This window comes from Liolophura sinensis, chromosome 6, assembly GCF_032854445.1.
Source record: "Liolophura sinensis isolate JHLJ2023 chromosome 6, CUHK_Ljap_v2, whole genome shotgun sequence".
NCBI lineage: Eukaryota > Metazoa > Mollusca > Polyplacophora > Chitonida > Chitonidae > Liolophura > Liolophura sinensis.
The window spans coordinates 70,193,942-70,217,768 of NC_088300.1; the positions used below are offsets into that span (position 1 = coordinate 70,193,942).

Genomic DNA, 23,827 nt, shown 5'->3' on the forward strand with positions numbered 1-23,827 from the left:
AAATGTTAGCGACCCTCCATCACATTCTTTGTTTGCCAGACTGGGTTCAGGCTTTGGGGCCCCTGTTGACCCAAGTTATGGATTATGTGATTTGTCAACCACCTCGTGTAATTTGCTTCGGCAAGTATTGAGGTCTCTGCAAAGTATGGTCATGTCATGTCCCATCAACATAACCGGATATCCTGACTGCCTGAAGCAATGGCGATTGGGACAGTGAAATTATACGATGGCTGTCTAACGAGAAAAGAAGAGCGGCAGGGATTCCAGTCCCTTTATTTATCATCCGATGGATAGATTTGTTGTATGACGAATGAAAGTGTCGGACAAAACGCAAGCCTAGCATGTTGATATTAAAAAAGCTGTTACATGTACATTGATATTAAGCCGGAATATTCCACACACTGTTGATATTAATGAACAGTTAGTTTGATGCATTGATATGTAAAGTCTGACAATCTGATCAGACAACGCCTCCAAGGACTTTTCAAGACGACCGCTTCGTTCCACAGAGCAGCGTCTGAAACCTAGGCCATTAGAAAGAAAGGCTTTGGAAAGAAGCAGACTCATTTCTTTTTCTTTAGGTGTTTTTTTTTAAATCTCCGTTGGAGATCCTCGAGCTTATTTCAACACATTGCAGAGAAACGTGAGGTTTCTAAGATTTTAATTTTATAATGGCGTGCTAGAAGATAATCAGTCCTTACCTGGAGAAAGCTTGTGACAACAAATAATGTAGTTGGAACTAACAATTTCTTTTTCCTTTCTGTAGAGATGTTAACAGTAAAGATATACGAGGGCAAGCCGTGTGGGTCTGTTCGACAAAGATGATTGGTGGGTGACAAGTTTTTAGTCAAACCCTTTCGTTTTGATGTGGATATTTCCAAACAGTTCTCGAAATAGTTGCCTTTCAAGAACCTATCAGAAACAAGTTAGTATATGCAAAAGTTACATTGTCTTGAAAGACAGGGTTTCAGAACATATCTTTGTGTCAGAAAATGCTACTACCGTACCATCTGATACCATGTATATGAATGTTGAAAGATAACAAACCATGGGTCAGGTGTATTTATGAATGTCTAATTCAGACGAAGAGACCGTAGCACGAAGCAGTTGGTTGTACCCATATCATCTTCTCGTGTGCATACTTTCTACTTGTAAGTTGATTTCATCTTCCCCTACTTTCGATCTTTGCACCCAGCTGTCCGCATCTTTGAGGTGTAATCAAGTCTCACGTTTGACGTGCTTGTCCTCACGACTTAATGGAATTTACTCATTTTTAAAGGTCATCCTTAAACACCATGCCCGTTAGCCTCAGTGCATTTTGACGTTTCATCAAAACCATTTACCTTCACATAGACATCATGAAATGTATTAAGGTTAACCTTAGTAATCTGATTTCCGGTCTTTTTATTCCTTGTTTTCGATCTGTTGTGTGATTTGGCAGCAATACTTTTTATACAAATTTTCCTGTTTATTCTTTATAGTAAACGCAGAAGGAAGATACTCCATTTTCAAAAATGCAAAATAATTCCATTTTCAACATCGCGTTATTTTGTACAATATGAATACTTGGTTATCAGGCTACAGAAAGTGTCAGAAACATTCGTGTAAGAAGCTGCGTATTATCGTTTTATGATGGAGTGCACGCTACATTCTGAGAACCTGGTGGTATGCTGAGAAATGTGATAAGACATGCTATGTGCTGAACATATTTTTTGCCCTAAGTTAGTCTTATTGATCCTGGTTTTAGAACTCATTTTCGAATTTCTTATTCCACGAATGAGTGAGTGCAGCGGTAAAAAGCGTATTACTAGTCGTTTTCTGAACATATCCAATTGAAAGTTATTCCACTGAGGCTGGCAAATTGATTACCATTCCTTCTGTATGACAAATTACATTACCCTTGATTTCCTTATGTTCAAAGTGACTTGAGGTCTGTGGCAGTCGTAAAGTTCCGTCACCTAAAACTCGAGTCGCGTTTTGTCTTTGCTAATACCATTAGATGTCGAAATAGCCAGTGTTTAGAAAAAATATTACAAGTGAACAAAATGCACTTTATGTGGGAAAAGACAAAAAGGCAACTCTTTTTATTCTCAAAGGAATGATGTTAAATGGTCTTGAAACAACAGGAACATGCGTAGATTCATTCTATGATTTATATTCATCTCGTCTCTCCAAATTTTGCGATAAGCCATAATTTATTGATCCGGGGAAGAACTGTTTTGCCACAGCCAAGCATTAATCTTTTAATTTGTTCAGTTGTTGGAATACGTTCGCTGTTACTTGCAATAATTTATTACACATTATACGCTAGTAGTATAGCCATTCAACGAAATCGTATTCCAACTCTCTGGTTCGCCACGAACAAACTATTTTATGGGAGAGTTTTGTTGAAGTCGAAATCCAGTACACAGTGAATCATGTTACCGTCCATCATTTTTAGCCCCAATCTGTCTTCATCCAGGTAGCCTCACTAGCATTGGCCGTATTACGTCAAACGAATGAATAAAGCCACATTTTGCCTTGTCTCTGGAAGTGTTTGTGACAAACCGTGCTCATGACTGATCGCCTTTCGCTGTCAACATTATGACCACACAGTCTGTTAGGATTACTGTTCGTCAGTTTGCCATACACGCCAATGTCGGCTAGAATTCACCAGATGCATTTAATACGTCGTAAAGCAGCTACGCTTTTCGCCAATCACTCGCGCCTGATTATATCGACTTTCCCTGTGTATTACTGAAGTATCAGCAGACTCCAGCTATGATTCCAGCATTGTAGATTGCCTTTGCGCGTTTATGAGACATTGATATGCGGGAGAAATAAGGCAGGGTACGTAATTAGGCTTTTTATTTCATAAAAACTAATTTTCCAGAAGCTATCATTATGCAGTACTTGGAAGAATTATTAAGATATATAAATCATTTCGTTTAATATATGTGTTCGTGTTGTTTTGTTCAAAAGTTTGTGTTAGGTGTAAAGAATGAATAAATATAAGTTATTTATCTTGCTACTTTTTGGTGAAATGACATGGATGCTGTCAAATATCAGAAAAAAGCTCTGGTGAAGTATCCAATACATAAAGCCAGGCATTTTGTCTTACCCCTTGTCGTCCATTTTATTACGAGGCACTTTGAATTCCACCCAAGCAGACATGTTGGCGCTTTTTCCTGGCCGTAATGGATTGAAAACCACAATTCGCTCTCTTAATTCACAAGTCTACAGTGGCTCCTATTTGTACATGGTTCGTTTTTATGGTGGCGTTATCCTTCCAAAAACACTGCAAATTTGTATTATTCAGAGGTTTTGAAATGGTGTCTGCGTTGCATTTAACAGCCAGATTTTAAAGTCAAATATCTGGAAAAGGCGCTTAGAATTTGTCTGCCGTGGTAATCCCTGTGGTTTTTGAGACGCTCATAGTTGTTGAAGCACATAGGTCCATTTGGAAAGATGTATGTTTGGGTGGTAATAATGGATATTGGTTGTACACGCCGGGCAGATTTATCATGACGGTGTTTACAGTGGATGGCATCACACTGCAATCCGTCTTTTCTTCCTGACTGTGGGCCAGTGATATACCTCAGGGAGCAGGTAGTGCTAGTGTTAACCCAGGGCTAATGGCGTCCCACTTCCACACAAAACCAAGATGATATGGATTTATTCAGGTAGATCTCGTGTAAGGAATAGATAACGTTACCGAGTCATGTAAGCTAACGTATTATTCATAATATGGTGACAATCACTTCCCTCGAGAGGTTGATCCCTTATCTACTTACATGTTCTATTGCATTTCTTTCATGTTTTTTCTTCTGTTCATCTTACCCTGCTCGTGTACACCCACGACGTAACTCACAACATATTAATATGTATAAGGGAGCATTCCCTAATTATTGCCCCAGGGAGTTTCCAAGCATGGTCATAAATGTCAAGATTATGTATCATATATCAACGGCGGCACGTTAGACACATATAACCAACATATACATATACTCAGACCCATATACTCAACCTTAAATATGACCGCCATTGGGTAAGTGAAAAATACGTGATATTGCTTTAAGCTACCATGAAATTAATGAATAAATCTTTTGAAACAAATGTATTCCGCGGAATCAGATCTGCGACATGTATCAGTCCTTTCCATGAGTAGCAGGTTCCCGCTATGCCGCGTGCGTATGTCCCCAGTACGATTTAGTCGAACGATCCGCTCTGTGAATCGCACAAACCACACTGAAACCTGTGCATGAGGTACATTTCCCTTAAGTTGCACAGCCACACAACCCCTCGTCGTTTTGGTCGAAATTCATCTATCTAGAATTAAAGACTGCTTCGATGGCCTAATGCTTAGAGCGTCCGCCTCGAAGGAAACCCGGATCAAACTTAGGTCAGGTCATTCCAAAGACTTTCAAAATAGTACTTGTTACTTCCTGGCTTTTACGCTCAGCACTGAGAGGTTAGAGCAAGGAAACAGGGCTGGTTGGCCCGGTGTCAGTATAACTGGGTGGGGTGTCACTTATATCTGGTGACTTCGGCTTGATACTTCAGTGGCGGCACCACTTTGGCGGCATGGACTCGCCCTGCCAAGAGAACACACAGTGGGCCCTATATATACATACATTTAATGACCCCTCGTCGTCATATGACTGAAAAATTGTTAAGTGCGAGATATATACATACACACATACATACACACATACATACATACATACATACATACATACATACATACATCCATCCATCCATCCATCCATCCATCCATCCATCCATCCATCCATCCATCCATCCATCCATCCGGCACCACTTTGGCTGCATGGACTCGCCCTGCCATCCATCCATCCATCCATCCATCCGGCACCACTTTGGCGGCATGGACTCGCCCTGCCAAGAGAACACACAGTGGGCCCTATATATACATACATTTAATGACCCCTCGTCTTCATATGACTGAAAAATTGTTAAGTGCGACATATATACATACACACATACATACACACATACATACACACATACATACACACATACATACACACATCCATCCATCCATCCATCCATCCATCCATCCATCCATCCATCCATCCATCCATCTAAAATTAAGATTTCTTTCGGGCACAAATCTTCTCTTGGCTAACTTTATTTCTTGTTTCCATTTTGCTCCCGTCCACTTGTTTCTTTTCCTCCCAAATTTCTTCTCCACACTCACTGTAAGTCACGTTGTTGTTGTAATGACAACAGGACTCAAAAATCAATCATTCCTAAACCCTTGCAAATCAATAAAAGTGCATACAGCTGAGTTACCTAACTTGCCGTCACACATCACTCACATTGTTGTGCGTCAGAACCAGGAATAGTTGTCATTAAGACGGCTTGTACAGACTTTGTCTCAGCGCTATTTGTCAGTCTAGTCAGCATACTGTCAGCCGTAACCCGTAATTCTTACCCGGAGCTTACTCAACATCTGTGCTCATGTCCAACTAAGTAATCTTTGTAATAGGTCTTACTGAAAACTCTTTTCAAAATGGAGCAGTACACGTGAAAACCAAAATTTATAGTAGAGGTTTTATTTTTAGTTATTTATTTTTTTATTTTGAGTAAGTGATTCTGTGCTTTGGCGTTACAAGCCATTTCCTTTATTTTTGTCTTTTTGTCTTTTTTATTTTTCATTTTTCTGATTTTGACATTTTATGTTTTCTGTTTTGATATTTCTATGCTCGTTTTTTGATATTTCTATCCTTCTGATTTGTTATGTTAATCCTTCTATTTTAAGGTTTAAATTTGTCTGTTTCTTGTTTCAATTTGTCTGTTTTTGTGTTTCATTTCTCCTATTGCGGTGTTTCAGGAGAGAACAAAACTGGGGCGAAACATGAGAGCAAGGCCACGGAGGCCAGATAAGAGAGGGGCTGAGCAGGTAAGCTTGTACTACTCTTCGTGTTTCCATGCCAAAAAGCTTCAGTCACACGAAGTTAAGAGAATATTTGTGCACGTATCAGCGATGATGCAACTGATTTAGCTTTATTGAAAAGGGTTTGTTTTTTGTGATCTGATTGGCGGGTTTTTGCTGTGGTGTGTGGTGTCTCTCTCGTGTGACGAATATAAAATGATACTTCATTCTATGAGTAAAGAGATTACTTGAATTCTCATTTCATACGTTAATTAATTATAGGTGTCGCTCCGTGAAGAATATAACAGCAGAAACTTAACAATAGCAACTATTCCTTAACATCGATTCATTCATTTGTTTCTTTGTCCGGATATTCCGTCAGTCTCAGTTTGTCTTATGCGACAGTTGTCCGATGAACTGAGGCATAACACGACTCAGTATCTTGCCATGTATTGGGCAGTCCTCCTAGTGATTAGTTCTGTTAATGAAATCTTAATGTAAAAGTAATAATTTACTTACTTTTTAAATTCTGCCAAAATGCATCAATACTCAAACAAGATCAGTGTCATAGTATTTAAAAGCGTTAAGACTATGTTGTTGTTTTGCTAATTTTTACAGCTCTGATTTGTGTAATATGTGTAAGTACGACACTAAATGGGAATGTTTTGGATGTGCAAATAACTAATAGACTAGGGAGAACTAACAGTAGTTAATTTGACTTTGCCGTTAGCTTTTCTAACTTGTATCAAAGCCTGCACTTCTATTAACTACTTGCTCTTTGACTAATATAATAAGTTGTGAATTAATCCTTTAATATATTTGATGAGAAAAGGAGACAATATTTTATTTCATGATCTTCTTCACCCCCCCCCCTTAAATTATCCGTTTCAACAACATATTTACTGAATAATTAACATGTTAGTTGCTGATGACAATCGTGTTAACATTTCCCTACAAATCAAACCTGAAGTTGCTAAAATCGGATATAAAAGCCTAATTTAATTCTTTTAAAGTATTTTTTCTCCATTTATGATCTTGAGGAGTGTGGATAGAAATTATTTTTTCTCGACTTACCTTGTGAAAGGCCTGTGATATCGGATGCTACTGAGCTGAAGGTTTTATTTATCTGTGTAGAGTGTTTTCCTGTTTGATGATTATGTTCAGACTTGTTGCCACAATAGTTGCTGTAATCATCCCGGCTAATTGTCCATAACAGGCCAAGTCATCTCCAGGTTAAATAACGAAAGATAAATGTACCGCGTATTTCCATGCCAACCATCATCTAGAACAAGAATCGTGGTACCAAGCTTCCTGGAATATTGTATCCATATATTTTGCTTCCATATATTTTTGAAAACAAAGGTTCATAACTTTCCTGCGTTCAAAAAGGATATGTAGTAAAATGTAGAGACCTGGCCTTCTCTTTGTCCCACAAGACGCCATTGTCTGGAATTATGAACATTTTATGACGTTTTCTGTTGTTTTTTTTTTTTTAATTTAAGGTATGATAAAAATGCTACGCACCATATAGAAACAAATTTCCAGTTTGAGCAGAGAATTGTTGTTCAAAACTGTATTGCGAGCATTATTCAAATCAGACTTAAACCTGAATGCCAGTCTCATACTACTATATGGAAAAAGGAAATTAAGTCAATAATGTTAAACTGGGTATAGGTCATTAAAAAATTTTATTTAACCAGTCTGTCAGGGGCGAATCTCAAACAGCTTCGCCTGTTTGCCTCCTCAACTACCAGATGGCGCTTGTGTTCCACATTGAAAATGCAATTTGAAACACTAAATTCATCAGGTAGTTGTAAGGGCAAACCGGCAAAGTGGTGTAGCTCGTTGTTTTACAGGCTCTGTTTAGCACCAATTTTTGCCGCTATTTAACATGCACGTTGACACAGCCATCACTCTTCCCTGTGCTTCCCTTGGGTGATTGCTTTGTTCTATCTTGCCTCAGAATGAACCTCTTCAGCAACCGTTGCTGAACCCCGATGCTGACTCGGCTAGTCCTCTGGAAACTCTTTACTTTTCGCCGTCACTCCACCCTGCTTACAGCACACCTTCTGGCCAAGTGGTCGCACCTCAAACTAATCCGCTTATAGAGTCGCCTCAACATCCAACTCAGGTAGGTTACAGCACACCTTCTGGCCAACCAGTCGCACCTCAAACTAACCCGCTTATAGAGTCGCCTCAACATCCAACTCAGGTAGGTTTGAGAACGCATAACAGTGAAGTCGTGAATAACATAACTTCCAGATTTACGGTACGGTAGCAATGTGTGTTTGATATAAGTGAAAGTAAGCATTCTATTACTAACCTGTTTCATTAACATCGTTTTATGTTTTTACGTAGAGAGGGAATACCGTACATGAGTAAAATGTCAAAAAGTAGAAAACTGCCGAAATCGTATATTTCGATGTGACTCTGTTAATAAATTCCGCCCACGTATTGTACAAGTTTGATTTTAAGGTCGGATTCAGTTTGCTGGCAACTGGGAATAACAAATAATTATATAAATAGGTTTTCAGTTTCAAGCTTTCAACGGTTCGCATTGTTTTAAATGAAAACGTTTCTTCTTGACTCATATATCTTGTAACATTTGGATCACCTTTCTTTACATATTCTTATATAAAATATGATACTGTATGAGATTTAAAGCATAACTAATGTAATAGGTGTGATTAATATGTCGTCCCTAGATACTGTATTAGGTTCTGGAAAAGTCAAAATGCCACTGAGTTCTTCGGGTTAAAAACACGACACAACAGAAGTGGGACACTTTGTTTGATTGAATTGTGTACACAGATTGCCACGTACTGTTTCAATATGAACCTTAATCATCCTGTTCACTGATGTTTTTCCTTTGGCCAGTTCAGTGGCCATAAATGGAGAATAGATACTGAAATCCGAAGCTCTTACGAGGAGTCGTCTTATTTGCATGTAGAATTCAATTGCGTAAACATTTCAAGCAAGATGTAAAATTTTATTATTATTAACGTTTTCGGGTTTTCCATATTTTATGTTCAGTTTTTTGCTAAGCTGTTTGTGGAAAAACACCAGCGTTCATTTTCACGCCTGATACCTCGCTGTCCTCGCCAGCTTGTCTCTGCACCAGCTCTCGAAAAGTGAAATGCCATCGCTGATGTCATTAAATAGTATTGCCTTTATCTGTTGTAGGACTTATTAGAAACATTAAATAGACAACAGCAGCTTGTCAGCAATCCTGTTCGTGAACCTTCGCCAAGTCCAGACATGGAGGACGCTAAACGACGTGCTCAGCAGCTCATCAACGACAGCTTTCTTCTGGAACAAATCCAAGAACATAGGCGGAAACAGGAGCAAATGGAAGAAATGAATCAACTGCTCAGCGACGCCTTTCCCTTAGCCAATTCAGGGATCATAAACGGGGATATTGAAGTTACAAACATTGCCAATGGCACCGTGACACCGAACGATTCCGAGCAGCTTCAGTTTCATAAACTTCATCTGAACGGTGGAGATTCTCTTGAAATGGAAACTGAAACAGATTCACCGTTAATGTCCGGACAAGAACGGTCGATTACGTCAACGAGTTTTGTGCCGGAGTCTTCTGTCCAATCCCCATTGCGACATAATCAAATGAACGGTTACGTGCCTACGGGATTTGATCCACACGACATGAACCCTCGTCTTCGGAAGGCCATCCGCGGAGAACTGCGGAAACCACAACCCACAAAACTTTGATGGCGGATTGACATTTTTGTAGAGAAAGCTATCGCCTCCAATGTGCCAAACGATATCATCTGTGATTCCGCACTGAAGAACTTTGTGCGGTCTTATTGGATAATAACGTCGTTTTATGAGACACAGAAGAATAAAGTGCTATATTTTCTTAATGCGTAGCGCAATTGTTGAGACACACTTTGTAAGCTTATCCTTGACTGAATGTCCTATGAACTTATCCTGTGCAAGGAAGGATGCTAGCACTTCATTGTCCTCCATTAAGATTTTCCAGCCTGAGTGTGCTTTTATCGGTATAAAAATCACCGTGAAATGTATATTAGCGTGAATGAGTAAAGCTACACGTTAATTTGACAAATGTTCAAAAATCAAATCTCGAAAATGTACAGTAGTCTGCGATGTGATCAAAGTTATTGATGAGTCTGGATCGCATATACTCCTCACATTTGAAGTAGACGATTGAAGACATTACATGGGTTTATAACGACGATGATATGCATGGGCTATGTCACTAGTCTTTGTGCTACAATCAATGCTGACGTGGTCAAGACAGATTTGTAGTGTTTTTGCTAAATAAATCACACATGTCTAAAAAAATGTAATGATGGAATATGATTTATGTGCAGTTGAATAAGAAATATTCTTTTACAACATTTCTTTTCAAGCGAACTTTCTTTGACAGATTCCATTGTTTTACAAACAGACAATTTTTATAAGATCGTGACGCAGTTACTGGAACAAAATAAGGTCTGGTAAGGCAGAACATGTGTCCTCTTAACATCAGACACGGTATCCCTCCTTTATTATGAAAAATGTTTTCATTGTGTTAAAGATATATATATTGGGTTTTGTGTTAACAACAAATACATGCATATTCTTTATTGAACTGCATTTTAATTTTTGTTATATTCCCTGCTGCACCACAGGAGATGTTTAATGTGATAATTTAAGAATCATATAATTATGTTAACATTGGTTTACTGTCTGTTTCATCACGGCTGGTTCATGATGTATTCCCTATGAAATAAACTTACTTCATCTATATGCTTTATGACGACTAAATATACGTATTTCATTATCGCTTCTCTAGGCAATTATTAGATAGGACACAAGCGTTGTGAGTTCAATCTTGGTCATTGTCCTTTTGTACAGTCTAACTTCCGTTGAAGACTGCTTATTTTCCACCAATATGGACTACATATCCGTGTGTCACAAAGTTCGTCAGTAACATGCCATTGGTCAGTGGTTTAACCCGCTCACTGTGTTTTTTTTTGCACCAATAATACTGAAAGAGCCATCACATAAGTGAAAAATTATAGTGTAAACAAGTCAATCTATTGGCAATTAAAAATGACCCGCCCACCTCATCTGCTTCCTTCTGATTTCGAAGTACATGACCAGATGTCTGCCCCATGATTTCCTATCTTTCGTGAAAATTCCACAAATGACCGTTGGTTGACGGTTGGTATACAATGAGAGGTTAGTGCGACGACTGGTTGACTCCTGTCAGTATAATGGCTCGGGCGAGGCAGCTTACTTGTCATCGGTAAGTCGTCTCAGTGAAGCAGCACTAGATAAAAGAGCGGTGGAAATCAGTCCTGCAACAAAGAGGAACATCACATGCACTCTAAGGATTTCTTCGTCGTCATATGACTGAAAAATTGACTGAAGAACGACGTTAAACCCCAACCACTCACTCACTCACTCAATAACAGATCAACCGATTAGTTACTATAGGATTTACTTGAGTGGTGTTTTACGCCCTACTCAAGAATAGTTCACATACAACTGCCGAGTTACTATAGGAAACTACATGCCATATAACTTAGCAATAAAATATACCCACTTTGCTTAATAGCCGCATCTGTGGCTGTAAACTTACGTTCCGTTTATGTAAATGTGATATACCCCATACGTACTTAGGCATTTCATAATGCCAAAAGTGGTTATAAGGGATTTTTGGCATTTCATAATGCCAAAATATTGATCTAAGGTCATATTTCACACCACTTTCATACATTTGTGAAACTATTATCTTTTGAGCCGAATGCAGGTGACATTGGGTAATAAAATGAACGGAAATGCGTGACTGTGGACCCTTTTAGAATCATTGTCGTAGATTTATACCAACCAGACAACACAGCCATTTTGTTGTTGATGATGACATACAATCGAACCGTTGTAATAAAAATAGTCGCATTCTCAGCTCTGTCTACTTAACTAATTGATAGCAATCTCGATAAATGTGACCTTCAAACCTCTTTTGACGGAATAGATGATTCCATCCTAGTTTTGCTGCAGATTGAGGAAACTCTTTATCAAATTACTTAGTCTGAGCGCGGTATTTTTAGGATGCTTTCAGTGAAATCCTTTCTGGAGAAGTAGCAATCTGTTATGTACCTTCTTGGCTAGGATGATGGCCATTGTCCATTCAAGGAATAACGTGAACCAGGTGCCACTTGGTTAATAGCCCGATGGAAGAAACACTGCGATTTTATATCAACCCTGTTAAACAACGTGAGGGCTAAATGCACATAGTAGGGTTATCAAATTTACGATCAGTTAAGAATGTGAGCCACTGTAGGCTGGAAATAAATAAATGCCTAATACATATACATTTCATCATTCCGTGCGGCTTACTCAACATTTGCTGTGTGGTGAGACTTCTGTTGAAAGGACCTCAAACATGTCCTAATTACAAAGATTTCAACCTGTTTTAAACAGTATATTACCAGGAGAGCTTCTCAGAAACGTAATAATACCTTTAAATCCACCAAAACAATAGATCTAGGGTCCTAGCCGATCTACTCCCGGCCGCCCGATACACCTCAGCGGGTGACGTCATAGATGGCCACAAGCCCAGCTAGCCTGTATAACCTGGAAAACTCGCGATTCTCGTGATTCTAGCTACACAGAAACAAATATGCTGCCGTGTCAATTTGTAATCCATAGTGGACGACCTTGACGTTACGATTTATGACACTAACAGCTTTAGCCAGGCTTCTAATTCTAAGGCTTCCAATTCTAAAGTTTTCGGACTTTGAAGCTGATCATTGTCCGTGCAATTCCAACCGCACTGATAATGAATACGAATACGTCGGAAGTTGGGAGTCACGTGACCACTCTTTCGTGTCTAAAACAAAATGGCCGCGTAATGTTAAAGCATTGAGGAAAGATCACTTTTTGCCACTTCGCTAGCGACCAGTAAGGCCTAGTTGTACAAAATGACGTCACGAAAGCTCTGCAGAAATACACAGACTATCTGAAAAGCTGAAAATTATACAAATCCAACGGTACAAGATCGCTGAAAGCGATTTATAAATAGGCATTTTCCCACGCAATAACGTTTGGAGGATCGTTTTCTTCACCCACACCGTTTGATATTAAGGAGACCACGTTGCCTCTAGCTTCCGATCTGTCACTCTTGTCACTCTTGTAGATGTCTTTAACTCTACATGAAGTGGCAAAGCTCTGACAGTTCGTAAAGGTATGATGTAATTGGGCCAAGACTACCGAATTTTGGCGGGAAAAATGCATAAATCCAGCCTCTTTATCTTGTGATGTTAGGTACCCTACTACTCAGATTATTGTATCTTTTTTCATCAGTTTTTGGGACTCAATTTAACAATACATACAGGGGTAGCTAATTATGAATAAATGATGACACTAATCCTTTAAACACAAGCGGCTGATTGGCTTTTTTCTGCTTTTACGTTGTCCAATCAGTAAACGCCTTTGTAGGCGCTTTATCTTGCTAGTGAATTTTACGCAGCCTATATTGTAGCGGTTTGAATTTGTACGTTAATGCGCGTGACCAAAACGGGTCATACAGGGGATAAGCAAAAGTACATGGTCATTCATGCCTATGCTACAACATAACAGACTTGGACAAAAGCACAGGTCCAATTTGTAGGTGTGTTTGAGTCTGATTTCGACTTGAAACTATATATTAGCACAAGTCTTTTTTCATCAGAAACTCGCTTAAAATACTAGAAACCGCTTAAAATGTGTGCGACTACCGAGGATTATAATACTTTAATTTAGCCACATTGACTTGTTTGTCCCACAGTTCCAGTGTACGTTTTGGTTTACCCTTGGCTTGGTATCCTCTAGTCAAGGTTTTCATAACTCTTACGCTATTAAAGTACGGCTTCCTCTGGGCACGGTTTACTACAGGCATGGTTTACTTTAGGCATGATTTATTCTAGGAATGGTTTACTTTAGGCATGGTTTATTCTAGGAATGGTTTACTCTAAAAATGGTTTACTCTATGCATGGTTTAAGCTATGCATGGTTTAATTTGAGCATTTTTTCCTCTGGGAATGGGTTACTTTATACATGGTCTGCTCTAGGCATGGTTTAATCTAGGCATGATTTCCCTTAGTTAATAGATCAGCGGCTACAGTCCAGGCTATTGTGAGAGAAATCTGCCGTTCATTTTCTTGTCTAGTACAGATTACTAACAGCCTGTACCACAGTATAGCGAAGGGAGACACGAGCATGGCGTATCTCTCGGTGAAATCTCCTCTCACAACAATAACAGGATTAACGGTGACACAAACCAGGCTTGAGAGTACGTCTCTCTGGTCAGTTGTCTGTTCACAACAGTTGGGACACTGAGCAAGAAAATTGCCAGCGAGTGTACAGTTTAACCAATACAGTCTACATCAACTTTTTGTCTTTTTTTCAAGCAAATTGGTCTTTTATGCAACCTGGTAACGGTTGTGGGTTTCCTCAGTTTTCTGCCCAGTCTTTTCCCACCAGAATGTTGGCCGTCGTCATATAAGTTAAATATACTTGAGTATGTCCTAACACTCCAATCCAATAAATAAATAAAGAAATCAAGCAAAATTATTTTTAAACCGATTCCTGGGTAGGTTTTTGGATATATGTTTTCAATAAAATGAAAAGTAAAAACGTCGAATAGGTGAATTGAACAAACAGTTACTGGATTCGCTAACTTTCAAATCATTAATTTGTTTCTTTTCAAAAGCAAGAAAGACATTAATAACTGATCCAATCATTGTGGCCTCGTCAGATTTTCAAATGAATTTGCTTAATGTTTTGCGCCGTACTTACAGAACCCGGTGGAAACCCACGACCATCCGCATGTTGCTTGGAGACCTTCCCACGTACAGCCGGCGATGGAGCTTTTAGGAATGTGTTAACAAAGGTTAAATACAGATTTCTAAAAGTCGAATTAAAGAACGCAACGGGAATAGTGCGGCGATTTTATTAATGTGGTATGTGACTCGTCAACGATTTTCTCGGCGAAAATGTTAAGCGCAAACAATGTAAATTTATTTATTGGTTTGGTGTTTTACGCCGTACTCAAGAATACTTCACTTATACAACGGCGGCCAGGATAATGACAAGAGGAAACAGGGCAGAGCCTTGAGGAAACCCACAACCATCCGCAGGCAAATGGTGTAAATGGTTAAATACACTAGTAGTTAGGAATGCAAGCCGTAAACTGAATTCATATGGCATTTGGAATACAGAGCAAACATTGGTAATACTTCCCTGGAAAGAAAATCACAACGGTAAAGGTGATATTTCCCTAAAGTGTCTACCACACTGCAGAACCTTTCCACACATATACATTTAGCATTGAAGACAGTACATGTTATATTGAAAAATTGTTTATATTAGGGATTCTAAAGACAGACAATCTTTGTGGAAAGAATTCCATCGTCAGTACTCCCATTGTCACTGAGGCCTGTGAAGTTGTCTGAAGAGGGAACCGCCGGCCGGTCCACGATATTGCTTCACCTTATTGCTCTTCTGAGAATTACTTTCTGGAAAGGTTTCCACAAATAATTCATTGGTGATGACAAATGTGCTTCGAGCAGAAATAAATCAAATGTCAACTGAAACCCGAGTCTGCGGTCTGTCTGGTCCATCTTTTCCTACTATAACATCTATTCTTCCGGCTATGGAAGGCCCGTTCACATTTTTATTACGCCGCGGGTGACAAAATAATAATAATAATAAGACCAAAAACACATGGGACAAATTTAATGCCGGAATGAGATAAATTCCTGAAAGACACAACGCTAAAAAAACATGTATATTTTCAAAACTTTTATGCCCATATATAGAGGAACCAAGACCGAGTAAAGGTCAAGCTTGTGTCAGATTCTTGGTTTACATGGTTGAGCCTTTTGGAAATCTGAAGAAGAGTGGAACAAAGAATCAGATACGTCTTCAGTAGTGAACTTTCCGTGGTGAAAATCTCCCATGCCCCATCTCCGTCTCAGCATACTGCTTCGGTGACACGGCCAGCCTAAATGTTTATAGGACTGATGGCGACAAACGCTTCACTTGACCTTTTTCGTGGAGTCTGTTCTGCTGGTCTCCAGTCCGCTGACCTGAGTCAAGCACCTGGGACAGCCCCTTCTACAGATTACCCAGAGCTTGTCCTCAACGCTTCAGTGGACTGGGCGTCAGATTTACCAGCTGAGACATTTACATTTAACTTCTTGTCTTCCTTCCTTCTTGCCAACATTGCCACAGAAAAGGGGCTTATTTGTTCAAAGCTGCATGTCACCTTGCCACACTTTACATAGTACCATAAGATAAGAAGATATGACCTATGACATATTCCATTAGTTGAAAAGAATTTCTTACGTGTTCTTTAAGTGCTCAAGGCTTGATTTATGGAGTGTATTTAGTACTAAGGCTATCTGAAGTAAACACGACCTGTCAATATATTGAAAAAATATAGAATTGTGTTCACAAAGATACGTATAAAGATGTTGACAAATACATTTGTAACACTGGTTGTGTTTTGTCATAGAGTGTAGGGTTTATTTATAGGGCTTAAAGTCAGTGCTCTGTCAGAAGCAGCTGTTCAGTAATGCACTTGGATTTTCTGTGATCTAAACCGCTTTACTCCATCTGTTTACTCTCTGTGTTTGTGCAAAAATCAGTCATAATCCAATAAAAATAGTCTTGGATTGAAAACATTTATGTTATAAATAAATCGTTTTAAATACATGAACGGTATATAGCTCCATCTAAGCCAACATTTATTTCCATTAGATAAGGTAAATTACAATAAATTGAAATGCTTCTGTGGTTGAAAAAATAATCAACTTATCAACATAAGACCTAATCTGGTAAGTAAAAACCTTCTTATAAGATATCAATGTTTCACTTTGCAGAAGTGAGAATGGTTGATTGGGTGAAGAACTAAAGGACATGGTTAATGACTTTACAGCAGGACATGCAAAATACAACTAAAACGGAAATAAAAACTTTTCACTAACAATAAAAATACCACTAACAATACCAGAGAGCATTAACAGAGATTACTGTGTAGTATGTATTGTTTTATATTTGTCTTGAATAACGACACTGAATTGCACGATTTTAACATTTAAATCATGGTTTTGTTGTACTCTTAAAGTGAATATATCTTGTGAAAGCAAAACCAGTTTTTTAGATTAAAAAGGGGAAAAAATGACAAATACAAATGTCGTGTTCGGTGAAGAGTCCTGTCAGTTCATGAATTTGTGTACAGCCCTATGTGAACAACAGAGCTGTTTAAACTGAGTTAAACATTAACTTAAAAAGGACTTAAATTAACACCATAAAATTGATGCCGAAATCCGGTGGAAGAGCGTGGAAACTTGCTTGCAAGTATGGTCTTTAATATTGTTTCCTTTCTTTCAAAAGGTTATTTGAAAATAGTATTATGGTCAACATGACTAGTACATATAGCACAAACTTTTTTTAAAGTACAGATTTATGCGTCGCAAAGTACCAAAAACTCATTATTTATTTATTTGATTGGTGTTTTACGCCGTATTCAAGAATATTTCACTTTTACTACAGCGACCAGCATTATGGTGGGTGGAAAACGGGCAGAGCCCGGGGGAAACCCACGGCCGTCCGCAGGTTACTGACAGACCTTCTCACGTACGGCCGGAGAGGAAGCCAGCACGAACTGGACTTGAACTCACAGTGACCGCATTGGTGAGAGGCTTCTGGGTTATTACGCTGCGTTAAGCCCCTATTCTTTGTTCCAGATGTTCAATTTACAAATACTGAAACCGACACAGTGGCTACATATGGCGATTGGCACTTTTATTGGGATCGTTTTGCAATGACTGAATGGAGATTAGATGTAGAGTAGATACTTAAGTGATATGTTTCTTTAGTAATACATCGAGGCCGATGCCTTTCCCATTTTTTTATGTTACTATTTATGAACTGTCATGATATCACATTATTTGAGCATTTCCACACAAGTGTAATTGTAATAAAACATCACCTCATTTTCTTTTCCCTAATTTTTACTAGTTTTTTTTTAAGCCATGGTGTTGGAAGGGGGTGGGGTAATGTTATTACTTAAGTATTTACAAAGAATAGTTACCATGAAACACTAACTGAGGTGAACTGACAAACGGCTCAATTTCACCGGTTCAGCAGTCCTCGATGCTCTGGTTTTACTCTCTAAGCTGTAGTCTTTTGCATTAAGTATTACAGCCAGGCTGTTTGCATGTTGTATGATGGGTACCGAGTCACCCATTTGTTATAATGTGACACTTGATTTGCGGTTCCTCACCATATAATTGATTTATCTCCATAATATAGTCTCCATGCTTTTGAGAATTAACCTATATATCAGGTCACCTAAACCTTAAGACGATAGTTGTACCAGATAAAAGACCACAGAATATATAGTGAGATAGTTGGTAAATTGTCACACGTCTTACCGATAAAATCCGGTCACTTTTCAATTTGTCTCAATTGACTATAATCAACCGAAAATAAAGATCACAGATTAAGTTCATAATCGGAAGGCCCAGTTTTAAAAAAACATCAGTATCTTTTGCATTCACTCTAAGTCAAAGAAACGTATATGTTATATGTGTACAAAGTACTGCCGGCTTACATATAAGGAAAGTTCTCAGTGTGTTCAATCTACACGTTGATGCAGAAATTTGTATTTATTTAACATACGTGTCAGGGCAGTTATCAAAATTATGTAGCTCTGCTGCAGTTTAATTGCATCTCTTCATATTACAAACATGATATTTTTATTTAATTTGATGCATATTTTGCCTCGGTTCAACAGAGTCAGACAAAATTATGAGGCAAAGTATTATCAAAAAGGAATCACGTTCTCTTCAAAATTTAAGACACCGACTAAAAATCTCGTAACTGTAAATGCAGCCTACAAATGTCGACCAAAATGACGATCTCGGGCAACACTTCAAATAGTGACTAAACAGTTCTTCAAAACAATCATCTGGAGCTCCTCTGTAAACGTTATCCACAAATGACAAACCATGCTAATTTTTTACACGTCCATCTTTTCTCTATTGACCATTAAACTGCTAGAAGCAGCTCTCAGAAAAATCTTACTTTTCCGGATTCGTCACACCACTATGCATCACAGAGCCGGCTCTAGTGTGGACTGCACATTTCCCGTTTGGGTGTGGAGGAAATTAAGGTAAGAACAATATCCCCAGACCACTCAAATTCCTTTATTGTACAATATCCCGAACATCTGTGCGCTTTTTACAACAATCTCTGCACACTCTAAGTACTGTTATATTACCAATAACTCAACTTCCCTTCTCGGCAAAGTAATAAACCTAGGCTGTAACTAGCGTATGGTTTCGTAATCTTCTCTATTTGGCAAAGAAAATCGATCAACTCGCAGCAGTTTCAACTTTTCAACCGCTCAACGTTTCTTGGTAGAGATAAAGATAGGATTTAACGGACAGAATGATTTAGTTTTCGTTTTCGCAAGTTTCCAGACATAGGAGGGCCGTATAAATCGACTTTGGTTTTTCAAGACTTCGTTCTCTAGACTGAACAGAACATAACTGGTCGAATTTTATACAATTGTTCAGATTTTACATAATTACTCAAATTTGGGAAAAGCATAATTTATTGGATGCAATAAGGACGTCTAAGTAATTTAATCTCGTCGCAAGTAGCTTTAGGTTTTGTCTGAGTTAAAGTTCTAATATATACCATGTCCCAAAATATAATGGCGGCTTTTAACAAATAGTGTTTGGTAATTCTTACTTATGCAATTGTGTCAAATCTCTCAGATGGCAAATCTGACGCCCAGTCCACTCGGACGATGTGGACGATCCATGGCTAATCTGCTGAAGGGGCTGTCTCAGGTGCTTGACTCAGGTCAGCAGACTGGAGACCAGCAGAACAGACTCCACGAAAAAGGTCAAGTGAAGCCTTTGTCACCATCAGTCCTAAAGCCCAGCGGATGACCGTGTTACCGAGGCAGTAAACAGGCAATTGGCACGTTTTTTTCTCTCATCACAGAAAGTTTTCTATTGAAGGTATATCAGGCCCATTCTTCTACTTGTCCTTGGATTTGCAAAACGATGAACAAACCTGACGCAACTGGCTGGCGCTTTCTGTTTACCTTGGATATCATATAGGGACAACACAAACATTGTTACTAGCTTTGTTTTCAAACTATACCTGTCCTTTTCACAGTTTATTAATTTCTGCAATAGTTTTATCCACTTATTAAATTCATCTCAGGTTATCTTTTTTATAATAATTATTATTATTAGTTTGCCATGCAACAACTGAGGTCTGAATTGACCTTTCATAGTCGCAGGGGTTGATAGTTGCAGGAATAGACTGACAAGAAAGATTGCTAGCCAGGTTACAGTTGACATTTGATTTCTTTCCTCACGGGCAACAGCTGTCATCTTCTATGAATTACTTGTGGAAACCTGTCCACTAAGTAATGCAGCGAAAGGGAGAAGCAGTTTCTTGGTAAGACCATTTTCGTCTCTAGACAATGTTGAAGACCTCACTGACAACGGAAGTCCTCGCCACAGAGTTTGACCATCGTCTCTAATGAGTGAATGTTTCGCCGTGTTCAGGGTTTTGATTCATATCCGAGGTGGAGACCCGTTGTACGAGTGTAGTGTTTTAGAAGTGGTGCCAAGAATCCGTTGATGACTGAAATGAATTCCCCGTCGGTCATATGCGAAATAATGACAATAACTGCACTGTTTTAGCTGGTTGTACTCGTTTTTCGTGCGACATTTTTATTTAACCTTGGCTCAAACAATCTTAAATGTTAGAAAATCCGTCGAGTTTGTACTAACTGAGAACGGAGTGAGGCCACAATGATTGGATCTATTATTAATGTTTTTATCGTTCAACGCATTTTTGTTCGCCCTGAACAGTCAATTTGCTCACAGAGAGGATGATTTCAGCTTTGCGTCTTCAATCTATAGCCCGTAAGCTTCCTGTCTCAGAAAACATCATCCTGCAAGATCTTTGCCAAAACAGTAACATCTGGATACAGGAACAAAAAATAGATATCGTCAGCCATGCCCTAGAGCATGCCTGTGTGTCGAAAATAGAGCCAATTTGACAATAAATTAGCTTAATTATTAGATTAGTGAACTTTGCATCCGAGATCTGATGGCCTGTTTTGGAAGGTACTTGAGTTCACAGGCACTTTTATGAAAAAAGTATCGTTTTGATTTTTCTGTTTCTTACTGTTCTACAAAAAACAAATTTGAGTAAAATTGATTTTCACAATACACCCGACAACATGCACCAACAAGTTTAGAGTAGAACATTAGCGTTTCAAATGAGGATCATTAGCGCTGTCAGTTGAGAAAACATGGTCATAGGACGCAGATTGCCAGTAATTTCAAAAGCGTGCGAATCCAGTTACTTCGTCATTTTCTTGCTCCCTTGGCTAATTTGCTTTCAGATGTCTCCATTTTTCACTGTAATGAAAGCATTTATTTACGTTTCAAAAACTATACACAGGGATCGTTCCACACATGTGCTAGAAAATAGCACCACCAGCTGTTAGGATAAATCGGTTGATTTAGACTGGTTATTAGTTGTGGGTATTCCTGTACCAGAGATGTCAATGCCAAAGAGAAACCGTACCCACACGAAACCAATGCCAACAGGAAACCAGATCTACAGGAAACAAAGACCTGTAGCGTAAACCGCGCGTAAATCAGGTCACATTGCTAGGTGAAAAAATCCCGACCGTAAAGACTCGGCAACGGTGTCTTTCCATAGATGGATTTTAACCAGTGGGCCTATGATATCCAGGATGTATACCCTACATCTGTAAATACCACCAAGTATCAGGATTGTGATCAAAAAAAAGCCTTAATTTGAAGCGTCTTGTCTTAGAAGCAAGATATGTGATCTTCACAATAATTTGTTCATGTTTGCTTTTTCATAAACTAGAATGTTAAAACCGCTTTTCTTTGTGTCTTTTACTGCGCGTTTTCCACACAAATGCAGCAGCCAATGTTACAATTATCCGGTATGGTGTATCCTCGTGGTCCAACACATCACACCAGTCAATTTTGACAGATTACAGAAAGGCAGACTTTAACCAAGGTGAAACTCGATACCGAGTACACCCGAACCCAATGCAGTCGTATTGACAGAGACGGCGATGACACAATTCTGGTTGTGAAGACAAGAGCAGTCTGTGTATGCCCTTCGATACTGACATTCCCTACAATGATACAGATCCCGAATTTGTCTCCTCTAACCAATCGTGGTCAGTTATAAACAGATGGTGAAGACAAGAAGTCCGTGTACTGAAGTGTCTGGGATCACCCGATCACTCAGTATTGACATTCATTCATGGTTTACAATGAGAAATATCGTGAATTTGTTGGGCATTTATGAAAAGCTCCATTATCCAAAGATTTCTATCAGCTCTTCCACCGACTCATTAGCTGACTTGACCTTTCACTGAACTCGTCATTTGCCTTTGTTGTTGGGTCTTTTCCTAAAAAGACACCTTTATCTGACAAATGGGCTTTACTCTAACAACATAAGCACCTTGGCAACAAAAATTGATTTAGTTGAGAAAGGGTTGCGTAAAAAACATTTACAGCTGACAACAGGCCTTGCGAAATAAATTCAATGAGTTCAAAGGAAAAAGAAATAGACTGGTGCACTTAACTTCGTGTTCTATACGTGATTCTTGCCTGTTGTAAAAATATGGCAACAAACAGGTTATATGGCAAGATTTGTTTATATAATTTATGGATACAACAAAAATACCTTGTCTAACTTTTGCTCAGTGGAACATTAGTATCTCATAAGAAGGTATTTTCTGTGATTCGCATATATATCCAAGATCAGGCAGTAAGGTAGTTTTTTTTCCAGAAAGAAGCATATCAGTTTATTTTATTTATTTATTTATTTATTTATTCGCTAGGTATTTTACACCTTACTAAAGAATATTTCACTTATACGACAGGAACCAACATTATGGTCAGAGGAAACCGGGCAGAGCCCGGGGAAACCCACGACCATCCGCAGGCTGCTATTAAACCTTACCACCTACGGGAGGAGCTGGACTTGAACTCACAGTGCAGTTTATTGTAAGTTTGCCCATCTCTTGAAAAAGGTTATCGTCTAATTCAGGTTTCGTGTGGCTAGCAGTGTCTTTATTGTAGAAAAACTTACAAATATTACACTGCGTTGCATCTGACATTAAACTTGCCAGCTTTCCCCGCTTATGCCGGATTTCTGTACAAACATAGAACAGCCAGATGGAGTAAAGCGGTTTAGATCACGGGAGATTCCAGTGTATTTCTGAACAGCTGTTTCTGACAGTCTCACGTTCACTCACGTTAAGATACCATAAATGAAGTCTACACTATATGCTTATATCAACCATCCAAACCCAAACATACAACCCTGTGCGTTGCCCTCTGTACATTATCCTTGTAAACACAGTTTCATATTTGTATTTGTTTTTTATTTATTTATTTATTTATTTGATTGATGTTTTAGGCCGTATTTAAGAATATTTCACTTATACGACGGTGGCCAGCATTATGGTGAGAGCAAACCGGACAGAGCCCTGGGGAAACCCACGACCATCCGCAGGTTGCTGAAAGACCTTCCCATGTACTATGTGTTTTTTACATTTAATGATTACTTTAGATGATCTTCCCGCCAAGTGCACGTGGTAAAGCAAGCCTTGAGCGACTGTACCTTTCTGTTTGGTTCACTTATAGCATTTTGGTAAATGCATAGGTAACACATAACACATACACATCTTTTGCATGTTTTCTAAAGTATGTATAGTTTACATATTTCTTACTTAACGCCTTTATGGTCCTATTTGTTCTATTGAGAAAAGTTTCTTATAAGTAAATATATCTGGAAGTCCGCTTCAAAAATTTGTCCTTTTCCACTTAACACGTTAAAAGTATATAC

General features: G+C 38.7%; 1 protein-coding gene across 1 annotated transcript in view; it reads left to right on the forward strand.

Moving 5' to 3' along the window:
• The window catches only part of LOC135466544 (uncharacterized), a 54,368-nt gene extending 43,725 nt beyond the window's left edge, over positions 1-10,643 (forward strand). Inside the window, exons 15-17 of the mRNA XM_064744089.1 lie at positions 5,834-5,902; positions 7,839-8,006; positions 9,059-10,643. Coding sequence (XP_064600159.1) covers positions 5,834-5,902; positions 7,839-8,006; positions 9,059-9,604 — 783 coding nt within the window. The 3' untranslated portion in view covers positions 9,605-10,643. The remainder of the gene's footprint in view (positions 1-5,833; positions 5,903-7,838; positions 8,007-9,058) is intronic.
• Positions 10,644-23,827: the final 13,184 nt, after the last annotated feature.